Source organism: Marmota flaviventris, chromosome 1 (assembly GCF_047511675.1).
Source record: "Marmota flaviventris isolate mMarFla1 chromosome 1, mMarFla1.hap1, whole genome shotgun sequence".
Taxonomy (NCBI): Eukaryota; Metazoa; Chordata; class Mammalia; order Rodentia; family Sciuridae; genus Marmota; species Marmota flaviventris.
In genome coordinates this window covers 96,577,416-96,591,284 of record NC_092498.1, presented here as the reverse complement: position 1 = coordinate 96,591,284, position 13,869 = coordinate 96,577,416, and the positions used below count along the sequence as shown (strand labels likewise).

At 34.6% G+C, this 13,869-nt stretch overlaps 1 protein-coding gene across 2 annotated transcripts in view; it reads left to right on the top strand.

The window, feature by feature from the left end:
* The window catches only part of Amph (amphiphysin), a 213,050-nt gene that overhangs the window by 160,131 nt on the left and 39,050 nt on the right, over window positions 1-13,869 (top strand). For both annotated transcript variants that reach the window (XM_027939668.2, XM_027939671.2), the window contains exons 12-13: window positions 8,561-8,677; window positions 12,835-12,858. In XM_027939668.2, the coding sequence (XP_027795469.1) occupies window positions 8,561-8,677; window positions 12,835-12,858 (141 nt within the window). The remainder of the gene's footprint in view (window positions 1-8,560; window positions 8,678-12,834; window positions 12,859-13,869) is intronic.

Below are 13,869 nucleotides of genomic sequence, written 5' to 3'. Positions count from 1 at the left end.
GAGCTATATGTTTTATTCTTGAATGTCTTGTAGCTGTAACTATAAGTTGCAATGTCTGTTATTTCATAACTTTTAAAAAGGATGCCCCCAAAGATATATGGCCAATGTGAAAAAAAATTAGTAAAAGGCAAAAAAGCAAAAACTAGAAAGTATAAATTTCCAGGAAAAAAATCCATTTTTTTGATAATTTCTTTTTGTACAATGTCACAATTTCCCCTTTTACGTAGTGAAGACAATGTATAGCTTTGAAAAAATTCTTTAAAATAAGTTCTGGGATTTGTTTTTTATTTTTTTTACTACAAATGTAGCAAAATATTCTTATGGCAGTTTGGTCTTATCATTTTAGGTACAGAAGAACACTGCAGTGAAAGAATGTATTATCCTAGGCTTAACCACTTCCATCATTTGGTTTCTTTTCTTTTTGTCTTTTATTAATTAGCTTGATGTGATTGACATTCTGTAAACTGCACATAAAGTGTATTATTTGATAAATTTTGACACATGTATACACCCATAAAACCATCACCAGTATGAAGTTAATTAATATATCTATAACGACCTTATTGCCACATAAAGTCACATTCATAGACTCCAGATGGGCATAAATATTGAAGAACACTATTCAACCCTATGTACTATTAATTGGCATTGCATTGAATCTGTAGGGCAATGACACCTCAACAATATTGAGTTGCCTGACCCATAGACAGAGTGTATCTCTCCCTTTATTAAGGTCTTCTCTGATTTCTGTTTGTTATGTTTTATAGTAGTTTACAGTGTGCAACTGTTCCACGTTCTTTTTTGGCTTTATTTCTAAATATTTTATATTTTTAGTGCTATTGTAGCACTGATTGTTCACAAAATTATTACGAATAAAACTGATTTTCCTATATTGATGCTGTATTTTGCAGCTTTGCCAAACTTTTGTATTTTGTACATTTCATTGGATTTTCTATATAGGTCATCATATCTTTTGCAATTAAGACAATTTTTTCCTTTTTCTTTCATATATATATATATATATATATATATATATATATATATATATATATATTTATTTATTTATTTATTTATTTATTTTTATTTTTTTTTTGGCACTGAGGCTTGAACTCAGGGGCACTTGACCCCTAAGCCACATCCCCAGCCCTAGTTTGTATTTTAGAGACAGGATCTTACTGACTTGCTTAGCACCCCACTTTTGCTGAGGCTGGCTTTGAACTCATGATCCTCCTGCTTCAGCCTCAGAGCTGCTGGGATTACAGGTGTGCACCACCATGCCTGGCTGTGTATTTGTTTTCTTGCCTTATTTCATTGTCTTCTACAGCCAGTGTAATGTTGAATAGAAATGGTAAAGGAGTCATCCCGTCTTGATCTTAGGATAAAAGCATCTAGTAATTTACTGTTAAACATAGTATTGGTTGTAGGTTTTTTAAGATGACTTTATCAGGTTGAGTAAGTAGTCTTTTATTTCTACTTAGTTGAGGCTTTTGAAGGGTAGTGGATGTGAATTTTCTCAAATGCTATTTTTGAATCTATTAGGGGGATCAGACAAGTATTCTGTTTTAGTTTGTTTAGTGAATTACACTGATTGATTTTCAAACCATTTATTTCTCAAATAAACCTTATATGACCATATGTGCTATCTTATACATATATTTGGGGGTAGAAAGGGGTGGGAGATAGAGAGACAGAGAACAGCTTGTCAATTTTTTGTCTACAGTTTCCATGTCTGTTCAAGAGGAATGTTAGTCGAGTATTTTATTATTTTTCTTCAATAGTATCTTTTTTCCCAATTTTAATACCAAGTAATGCTTACCTCATAGAATAAATTTGGAAATATTTGTTGGTTTTCAGTTTTCTGGAGACTTCATGTAGGACTGTTACTATTTCTTCCTTAGATAGTAAAATTTTCCAGGAAACCCATCTGGGCCTGTTTTTTTTTTTTTCTTTTTGTTGTTGTTGTTGTTTACTTATTTTGTTTTTGATAAATGTTTTAAATTATAAATACAATTTCTTGAATACATATAGAGCAATTTAGATTATCTGTGTTTTGAGTGAACTTTGGTAGTTTGTATTTTTCACTAAATTTGCCCTTTTCATCTACAATGTCAAATGTATTTGGAATAAAGTAGCTCATAGTATTTTCATATTATTTTAAAAGTCTGTAGTATCTGGGATGATGCCCCTTTTCTCATTCCTGAAACTGAAAATTTGTGTCTTATTTCTTTTTTTTTCCTGATCAGTCTGGCTAATATTTTTTTTAAAAAGAATTATTTATTTCATTGGTCTTCTCAAAGAACTAGCATTTGGTTTTATCAATGTTTTCTCTCTCAGGCTTACTTTTTTTTTAAATTTTTCCCCTTAGTTGGTGAGGAAGCTGGGGCTGCTGATTTGAAAGTTTTCTTTGTTTATCATATAAAGAGGCCTCATTCTGTAAAATTTTTTCTAAGTTCTGTGTTAGCAGCATCCCACAAATTTTGATATATTGTTTGCATTTTCATCAAATTTAAAATATTTTCTAATTCCCACTTTAGTCTTTTATTCATTAGTTATTTGAAAGTTTATTATTTGTGGATGTTTTAGAAATCATCTTGGATGGTCTAAATATTTGGGTTTTCCAGAGGTCCTTCTGTTTTCTAAATTAATTGAATTACAGTGGCATTAGAGAACATACTTTGTATAACTTGAATATTTTAAAATTTATTTTATTTTATTTATTTATTTTTTAAATTGAAGACTCCAAATAGCTTTTCTTATTTTAAAGGGGTGGGGGGGGGAGAGAGAGAGAGAGAGAGAGAGAGAGAGAGAGAGAGAGAGAGAGAGAATATTTTAATATTTATTTTTCAGTTTTCGGTGGACACAACATCTTTGTTTGTATGTCGTGCTGAGGGTTGAACCCGGGCCACACGCATGCCAGGCGAGCGCGCTACCGCTTGAGCCACATCCCCAGCCCCTTAAAATTTATTAAGACCACTTTTGTATTCCTCACTATTGCTTATCATGTTACATTTCCATGTGCACTTGAAAATAAAGTATATTCTTCTCTTGTTGGGTAGAGGATTTGAAAAGTATAATTAGGTCATGTATAGGTCATGGTGTTGTCTAATTTTTTTTTTTAACCTTGATTTTCTTTCTGCTTTTTCTTTAAATTACTGAAAGAGGGGTATTATTTTTTTCTTGTAAAATTATGTGCTTTTATATTTGTCTTTGCAACTTTTTTGTTTTTTGTTTTCGGTATTTTGAAGCTCTTTAATTTATAAGTATATAGGAATTGACTGCATTTTATTTTAGGAAATGTCTTTATCCATGGTTATCTTCTTTAATTTTAAATTTACTTTGTTTGATGTTTGGTAACTTCTTCCAAACCTATATCTTTTACCATCCTTTGGCTTTAAGCCTATTTATGTTTCTGCATTTGAAGTTAGTTCCTTCTAGAGAGTATTTAAGTGGATTTTTTTTTTTATCCAGTTCGATAATCTCCCCCTGTTGATTGCATTGTTTAGACCATTTTCCATTCAAGGTGATTATTAATATGGTGAGGCTTAAATCTAATACCTTGATATTTTTTTTCTGCTGTCTCCTCTGTTCATTTAGCCTTTCTATCTCTTTCTCTCTCTTTTTTTTTTTTTTGAGGGGGTTCTTTGAACATTTTTATTATTTTCTTTGATTATTATCCTAGTTTGTTGTATTGTTAATTGTTCCTTTAAGGCTTTCAGTATGCATGCTAACTATCATTGTGTACCTTCAAATGATATGACACCATTTCAGATATAATACAAAGAGAAGAATCTCACAGTGGTATACTTCCAATTCTCTGCTTCTTGTTTTTGTGCTATTTTCATGGTTTTTAGTTTTACCTATTTTATAAAATTCACTTTAAATTTGTTATTATTTTTCTTTAAACCCTCAATTATCTTTTAAAGACACAAAACTATACAAAATATCATCTATATTTACCTATTCCATTATCATTTCTGGTGTTTTTCATCCCTTTTGTAGATTTGTAGTTCCATTTTTTATCATTTTCTACCTGAAAGATGTCCTTCCATATTAATTTTAATGTGGTTCCAATGGTGGTTTATTCTTTCTGTTGTACATCTGGAAAGGTACTCATTTAATTTTTGTTTTTTAAAAGACATATTTATTTATTTATTTATTATTTTTTTCTAATTAGATATACCTGACAGTTGAATGCATACTGAACACACCACACATAGATAAACTATAACTTCTTATTCTTCTTGTTGTACATGACATAGGATCACACTGGTCATATACATAGGGTATTAAAGTCCAATTAATTCTACTATCCTTCCTACTCCCATACCCCCTCCCCTCACTTTACTCCCCTCTGCCTAATCCAAAGTACCTCTATTTTTCCCTAGCCCCTCCCACCTTATTGTGAATTAGCATCCTCATATCAGAGAAAACATTTGACCTTTGGATTTGGGGAATTGGCTTAATTTATCTAGCATGATGTTCTCCAGTTCCATCTGTTTACCTGCAAATGCCACAATTTCATTCTTCTTTAAGGTGGAGTAATATTCCATTGTGAATAGATAGCACAATATCTTTATCCATTTATCTGTTGAAGGGCACATAGGTTAGTTCAATAGTTTAGCTATTCTGAATTGAGCTGCTATGTGGCTATGTCACTGTAGTATGCTGATTTTAAGTCCTTTGTGTATAAACCAAGGAGTGGGATACATGGGTCAAATGGTGGTTCCATTACAAGTTTTCTGAGGAATCTCCATACTGCTTTCCAGATTGGTTGCACCAATTTGCAGTTCCACCACCAATGTGGATCCTCACCAACATTTATTGTTGCTTGTATTCTTGATAATAGACATTCTGACTGGAGTGGGATGAAATCTTAGAGTAATTTTTATTTGCATTTCTCTAATTGCTAGAGATGTAAAAATTTTTTTCATATGTTTGATTGATTGTATATCTCCTTCTGAGAAGTATCTGTTCAGTTCCTTAGCTCATTTGTTGATTGGGTTATTTATTTATTTATTTATTTGGTGTTGAGTCTTTTGAGTTCTTTATATATCCTGGAGATGAGTGCTCTATCTCAGGTACATGTAATAAAGATTTTCTCCCATTCTGTAGGCTCTCTGTTAATGTTATTGTTTTCTATGCTGAGAAGAAGCTTTATTAGTTTGAGTCCATCCCATTTATTGATTGTTGATTTTATTTTTTGCACTGTAGGGGTCTTTTTAAGGAAGTCAGTTTCTAAACTGACATGGTAACGATTTGGGCCTGCTTTTTCTTCTATTAGACACAGGGTCTTTGACCTACTGACTAGGTCTTTGATCCACTTTGAGTTGAGTCTCATGAGCATCAAAGAAAGGGGTTTAAAAAGCATTTTCAAGGAGCATAAAATTTTAAGTTGGCAGTGTCTTTCTCTCAGAACTTTAAAGATGTGCTCCCATGTCTCTTTGCTTCCATTAATTCTGGTGAGAAATCTTGTGATCTTTTTTTTGACTCCTCTCTATGTGATGTGTCTCTTTTTCTCTAGCTCCTTTTAAGCATTACACCAGCTCACTGGTTTGGGGAAGTTTGATTAGATGATTCTAAGTGTGCTCCATGTGTCTCTTCCTCCTTGGACCAGTGATTATCCATGGCTGCACATTTCAAAGTGAATAGCAGGAAAACAAAACAACACAAAAATGCAAATTGACCATGCAAGCACATTTTATTACTTTGCTTACACTATATTGAGTAATACCCAATGGCCAAAGTATGACACATGGTCAGCCCTATGTTAAAGCACAGGGAAATAAAATCCATCTATAATGAGCAACTTCCAGTCATAAGGTTCATGCTCACATTGTATATGCATGTCAGAAGAGGTCCAGTGCTATACAGATAAACTTAGATGTCCCTGTGAGAAGAAGCCTTATGAAACACAGCATAGAAGATTAGTTTAACTTCTAATACATTCCCGTTGGATGGCTTTCCCCCATTGTGGTTTCCATAGCTAATTCCCTTCATAGAAGCACATTCCAGGTCACTTCTTCCAGTCTCTTTTTGGCAAAAAGAGTACTAAAGATCAAGTTCACCAAGAACTTAGAATGTTGGGACCAGGACCACACTAGATTAGACTGTAACGATGAGGTAGGTGAAATGCCTGGGAAAGGATTAGTTTCTCTTGCTGTGTTAAGGGATATTACATCTCACTATGTTTCAAGACACAATGATGAAGTTGTAGTACTTCTTTGCCCCTTTAAATCGTAATATTTTGTAAACAGGCAATCCCTTTTTGTCCTTTTTTGAGCTCTATGAAAATATTTTTGATATATATGTCTTAAAAGATAATTCTCATAATTAAGTGGTAAAACTAGTAGAAATTGAGCTTTAAGAAAACAGATGCACATTTTGAAGGCAGTCAAAGAAATACTATGAATATTTGATGACAGTAATTATACAGAGCTATGGATTAACAGTCATTATGTTGTTATAGAGCTATGTTGTTAATAGTCATTAATAATATTAGCATTCATCTAAGTATCCTCTCTATATTATGTACAGTGCATTTATTGTCTATTACTCATGGTAATTCTACTAGGTATTGTTACCACTTTTTTATGCATGAAGAAAACAAGTCTCAAAGAAGCTCAGGGAGATGTACATAGCAAGTTGCAAAATTGAGGTGTAACTACAGATTATCTCAACCACAGTCTGAGCATAGCCCACTTTAGTGCAACCCTCTTTTCATACATGATCTCTGAATTTTCATTCATGCTTCCTTAAGTATATTTTTTAGGCTCATGAGGGAATAAAGGACATATTTGTGTGTCATAAATTTGTATGGTGAACTTGCAGATCCTTGGGGTCCCTGTTTGAGAGATGTGAGATCAGCAGTGGCCCAGAAGGCACTGGAATCATTGACGACTTGATGTGGTCCTGCACTGCAGCATAGGAATAGAGCAATAAATAGCCTTGTTCAACCTGTTCTGGTTCCTGCAAGTGGGGACTGATATCATTTCCCACTTGATTTTGTGTAGGGATTATATTAGACAATGCAGAAAAAATGCAGTTTGGAGTATATGGTAAAGTCACCATTTTAAAGGCAATAATATTGACATCACTAGAATGCACCAAAGTTCATTGACATGGGTGATGTTCAGATACATCAAGTTCTTAGAGCAATGTCTTTAACATTCTTAAGTGTAAGTTAAAATATATAATTTTAATACAAATACAAAAATTGGTGAAAACCAAAAGTAATGCATATTTTGAATACAGGGCAATAGAATTGGCTTTGTGATTATAATTATTAAAGAAAGAAAGGTTCTCAGAGAACATTGTCCTTATGAAACTTTAAAAAGTATATGATGAGCAATCATGCTGTAAAATGGAAAAGGCTAATAAGGCTAATAAGCTGATATATAAGCAGAGCTTTCCTTTCACAGTGAGTGTGGATATGCTAAACAAACTATCATTCATTGCACCTTCCCCCCAGCTTTTCATCCATTTTTAAGTTTTGAAAAGTTAATGCTCATGACCAATAATAATGGAAATAACTCCTATGCTTTAAATATCTTGCACCAAACGTTTCTATTTTCATGTAATAATTTACCCATTGGTATGACCTGTTAATTTCAAGATGACAAAATGTTCAAAAATGAAACTTATCAAATATGAAAAACATTTAATTTGAATTTGTGTGAAACTCACTGCAATTCTCTTCATTGTTGCATAGTTCTTGGGTATTATGGCTCAGTTCTACCCTGTACTGTGTGACTTGAGCCTGGGTTAGACAAACTTCACAAGCCCTTGTCTTTTGCCTATGTGATGATACCACAAGTAAATGAACAAGTGTTAGTGCTTAATATTTTAGGTTTTTGTTACTATCATAGCAGGACTTTCATCCTGTGTCTTATTTGGCTTACCTCTTTTCTAATCAATAGTGTTGTGGGGGATCATCTTGCAGAGAATGTTAGGGGGCATGGCTCTCTCCCAGAGAGTTCTCTTTCTTTTCTCACTTTCCCTCTCACGTACAAACAGTGGAAACAATAATATGCATGAAGAATGGATCATATGAAAACTAAATTAAGGGATAGGGCAACCTGAGGGGATGGGGCAGGTGAGATAGGGTCAGCAGTACACATTGGTCTCTTTCCTTGGCTTCACCTAGGAGCATCACAACAGTGGGACACTATAAAATGGTATAAGTCTTGACCTATTTTATGTCTTTCTTCATCTTTAACTGTTTGACCTGAGTTCTCTGAGCTAACAGTGAAGGAGATCCCTGCATCTGAGAAGCATTAGGATACCTCTCAAAGACCTTATTTATTGACTGATTGGACTTTAACTGGACAAAGAACAGGAACTGGAGCCTGAAACGTGTCCTATTGTGATGTAGATTAGTCAGGGAGGAGCTAGTTATTTCTCACCACATGAGTGAATTTAAAAGTGTGTGGATGAGCCACAAAATGGTAAACTATCAGTATGTTTGGGGGAGATGAATAATTATCTTAGAGGGTATCTCTATGAGATATATCATGAAGTTGAATCAGGTTAAGCTGATGCATTATTTGCTTGGTTTTAACAGAATGAAGTCCCTGAGGTGAAGAAAGAGGAGACTTTACTGGATTTGGACTTTGACCCTTTCAAGCCTGAGGTGGTATCTGCGGGTTCTGCTGGAGTGACCCATTCACCCATGTCTCAGGTATCAAGTGATTTATAGATGTTTGAGGATGATATTTCATAAACCTTCAGAAGCTCAATAAAAACCAATGACAGCTGTCTTTTTCAAATTGACTATTACCTTTGATCAGTGTTTTAGTCAGCTTTTTTGCTGCTACAACTAAAAGATTTGACCAGAACAATTTTAGGAGAGGAAAAGTTTATTTAGGGGCTCATGATTTCAGAGGTATCAATCCATAGACAGCAGAATCCATTCTTCAGAGCGCAAGGTGAGGTTGAACATCATGGAGGAAGAGTATAGCAGAGGGAAGTGGCTCAGATGATGATCAGGAAGCAGAGAGAGACTCCACTCTCCAGATACAAAATATTTACCTCATAACCACATCCCCAGTGAACCACTAACTCCAGCCACACCCCACATGCCTCCAGTTACCACTTAGTTAACCCATTAGGGATTAATTCACTGATTAGTTTAAAGATATAACCCAACCATTAATCCTCCAAACCTTCTTGCATTGTCTTACATGTGAGCTTTTCCTGATAGGAAGGGTGGGTATAAAGAGGATCTTATCAATATTAATTATTCTATTTATTTATTTATTTATTTGGTACTATTGATTGAGCCCAGGGCCTTGCACAAGCTAGGTAAGTGCTATACCACTGAGCTATATCCTTGGCCCTCAACATCAATTATTCTCCCTACCTCCCCCTACCATTAGTTTTCTCTTCCCACAGGGCTAGCATAACCATACATTCCTGTTTGCCCAGGAATTGTTTCTCATAGAGTAATGAACATTTGCTCTCAAAAGTGTCCAGGCTTCCATGATAATGTTGGTTTAGTTCCCTCAATAAAACTCTCATTTTGGCTTTGGGTTTATTATTCTTCTTCCTTTTTTTCTCTAGTTTATTCCTTGCATTTTGCAAGTTAAGGCATATTTGAAATAACCATGAGATTATGACCCAATAGAAAAGTTTTACAGTCTTGAGAGTCTGGACTTAATAGTGTTGTGCTCATCTTTCACCTTGCAGAAATCCCCTTTTGTAATCCTGATTACAGTTTGATTTTGAACTGGCCTTCCTTATCCAAATGTATTCTTGCTCATCATTTCTTTGCTCTCGATTCGATTCCAATAGTTATTGTAAAAAAGATTCTCTGTCAGAGATACTGATAGCAGGTGCTTTGATGGCCTGCATATGATTCCTCTGGAATATGGTTGGTTTACAATTGTCTATGTTAGTAGAATGAAATTGACTCAAAATTTGGTGTTTATTGTTTGTCTTTGATGCTGAGGATGAAACCTAGAGTCTCATGCATGTTCAACACATGCTATATCCCTGATCTGTGCTCCTAGCTCATATATCAATATTTCAGATATTATTGGGGCTTCACATTTGAATTTGGACAATTCCAAAGATGTTAGAATATACTATAAATTAATTAATAAAAGTTTGTTGTGAAATTAAGACTTAGCTCAATTTACTGAATGAAGCCTTATTGGTACTTTACAGTAAACCACTGGGGAACAAATTATTCAATATGGACCTAGATAAATAAGGCTTCTCTCTAATCCATGCTCTTTGTTCTAGAACATGATTGGGTATCTAAAGGCCTCCCTATTGTAAAATAATAACAGTAAAAGTCTAATATTATAATAGGTAGCCAATTAACTAGGCCAGACACTAACCTTAAATATGTCTTGCAAAATAATGGGTCTCTTGGATAAATATTTTGGAAAGCTGAACCTCTCATAGGAAATTATTAACAATATGCATTAGAATATGAAGGGCAGTTAGAAGTCATGCAACTATAAACACACACTCACAGAACTATTTGTTTAACTTAGTTTCCCTAATTTGGTTGATAGTAGAACTGCTTTAATCAAACTTTTCTTAACATTCATTGGAATGTTCTCTAAAATATATTTTGGGAAATGTTGGAGTAGTAGACTTTAACAAGTTTGAGGGTTCTACCTGGTGGTCAAGAAAAGTAGAAAATGTATGTCCAAGTAATCACATACACATCCTTCTCAAAGTTCTGGTGTTGTATGCAGATAGCAGAATTCTTGGGGCTTCCTCCACCTTACTTGCAAAATTCCTTATTTTCATGGAAGAAGCAAAAGTTTCTGCAGTGGATGCTATAAATAGTGGATGAGATTCCATAGTATTTCTATTAATTTAAATCAAGGGAGAAACATCTTTTATATCAACTTATAATTAACCCATAAATTATGCAGCTTTGTGAGAATTTAATACAGATTTTTTTTAAAGGATCTCACTATCTTGCCCATGCTGGCCTAGAACTCCTGAGCTCAAGGGATCCTCCTCCCTCAGCCTCCCAAGTTCTGGGACTACAGATGTACACTGCCATTCTCTGCTTAAAGGGTTCTCTCAGAATGAAACAAACAAAAATCCCCACTTTGATTATATGTTCAAAAGTCTTTGTTCTAAAGGAAACACTCTGTGGGCAGGGCAAACTCTGTGTGTATCCCTGGATTCTTTCCTTGGGGCCTGGTAGTAAATTTCTCTGGTCTCCAGGGGGCTGCAATTGAGTCATCTCACTGCAGAGTAGTCTTGTTGTCCAGCTCCAATCACATCTCTTTTCTTTCCCTAAAGAAGAAATGCTTAGGCTGAGTGACAGTAAGCACAAGACAGTTAGACTCTGCTGGCCTTCCTTCTACTTTACTCAACATTATCTTCTTTACCCATTGCTGACCTCTTGTTTTCAACTGATGTTCTTGCTGCTAGCAGAACACCTCATTTTGTGATCTCTGCAGTGTCCATGTGAGCTAACACATCCTTTCATGATCCTGAGGAGTGATAAGCATGGTGTTTCCTATAGCTGCTTTCCTTTGCAGAAAACACTGGTGCTGTCTGCAGTATGCAGAGATGTGTACTGGCTTACATGGTTTCTACTTCTTCAGGACCTGTGAAGCAAGGGAGCAGAAACCATCTGTACAATCAAAAATGCATATTAGATAAAACAGGAATCCATGTACAAAAAGAGTGTGCCTTTGAATGGAGCGATTCTACTCTGCTGTCTCTTTTTCTATGAGAAAGTTTTAAGCAGGAGAAAAATGAAGCTGCATAGAGATAGAGAACAGGCAGTTCAGTTCAGTTAAACTGAGCCCAGGCCAAGTGTGTTATGTGCATGGTATGGGGGAATCAGTTAGAAGCACAGGATCCACTCTCTATTGTACGGAATCCAAATGAAACATCTATAATCTCCTCTGGAAACCATGAGTTAAAGTGGGAGTGCCAGGCTTTCTAGATTTCTGTTCACATTTAGTGATCTCAAACAAGAAGGTGAACATGTTCTAGCCTCAAAAAACACAGATATGAAGGAATGTGGCTTCAGCAGTGATTCTCAATCACAAAGGAAATAAGAAAGATCTTCCCCAGTCTTCCCACCCACAGTGGAAGTCACTTAAACTATCTGGATTCAATCCTCAGGATCAATAGACTTTATAATTGAAATTTCACTAGTAGGTGTAATCTGCTCCTATGTCCTCATGGGCACCCTGGTAATTTACATGATTACCAATTATTTTAGCTGTGTGTTATCTAATTTAGAAAATTGAAGAACTACTTTTCTGGGATTTATTTGCCATCAAAATGATCATAATATATCCTATTGAATGTGATAGAGGAATAGCATGAGCAGTGATTAAGATCTCTATTTCTTTAATGTTGTGATAATTAGTCTCTAATATCTGGACACCTTGTTTATTTTAATGGTGTGAGTGTGTGTGTGTGTGTGTGTGTGTGTATGTGTGTATGTGTTAAAGTAACCCCATTCATCATATTTCACCTATAGTTTTCTACTTACATAGCAAAATGCAAATTGTTTAGAATTTTGTTATCCAATATGGTATCTACTGGCCACATGTGATGAGTTAAACTTAAGTAAAATTATGTAAAATTTCAAACTTGTTTATGTACATCAGCATATTTCAAGTGCCCAAGAGTCACATGTGATAGTGGAAAACATATTGGATAGGAAAGATATGGAGCAGTTCCATTATAAAAGAAGTTCTGTGAACAGTGCTTTACCATATGCTTAAAAAAAAAGTGTGCAATTTCAAGAACTTTGATCACCTTTCTGTATTTATCTTTACATCTGTATTTCTTCATATGCTTACAATTTATATACTAATAATATTTTTGTATGTTTCCTTTCAGACATTACCCTGGGACTTATGGACGGTAAGACCTTTAATAACTCAATGTATCTTTTTTTAATTTAATTTTTAATTAGTTTAATTAGACAGTAGAATGCATTTATACACTTTGATTTATCATACATAGATGGGATATAATGCCTCATTTTCCTGAGTGTACATATTGTAGAATCATAATGGTCATGCAGTCACATATACATAAAGTAATAATGTCTGTTTCATTCTACTGTCCTTCCTATCCCCACATCCCATCCCCTCTCCTCTCTTCACTTCCTTCTACCTAATTTAAGATAACGCTCTTCTTCTCTAGTGCCCTCTGCCTCATTGTGAATTAGCATCCACATATTAGAGAAAACATTCAGCCTTTGTTTTTTGGGGATTGGCTTATTTAACTTAGCATGATATTCTACAACTCCATCCATTTACTGGCAAATGCCATAATGATGTGTACAAATTTGGAAATCTTATTACATTTTATTTTACTTGTGATGGAAAGAAGATCCTTATATTATTGATAGCATATTACCCTAGAATAATCTTTAACTCTCAACAGTTCTGTGTATATCAGGAACATAGAGATCCTGGGAGAGAAAAGTGTTTCGGTGGTCCCAACTGCTGGATCACTAGGGGTCAAGAATGTGAAGTTGTATCCATTTGCTTCTCCTGTGGACCTTGCTGGCCAGAGGAGCTAGTGTAGTGAAAGGTGTGCATATATGTGGTTGCTTTTAAATAGAATATAGGTCAAATGTAGATGAAAAAATGCAAAGTGATAGGAAACATTTTTTTCATTGTTATATTTCATGAAGCTTGGTTAATAACATTTTAAGCTCTAGATCCATTCTGCTCTGGATTTGACTCTTAACTTTATACTTATAATCTTGTGACTTATAATCTTGTGACTCTGAGCAATTTCTAAAACTCTCCAAGCCTCTGGTTTTCTCATCTGTAAAATAAGGATAATGACACCAATCTGAGAGATTTGTGAGAGAATTAAATAATAATATATTTGTAGAGTGTTTAGCCCTTTGGGTGGTTT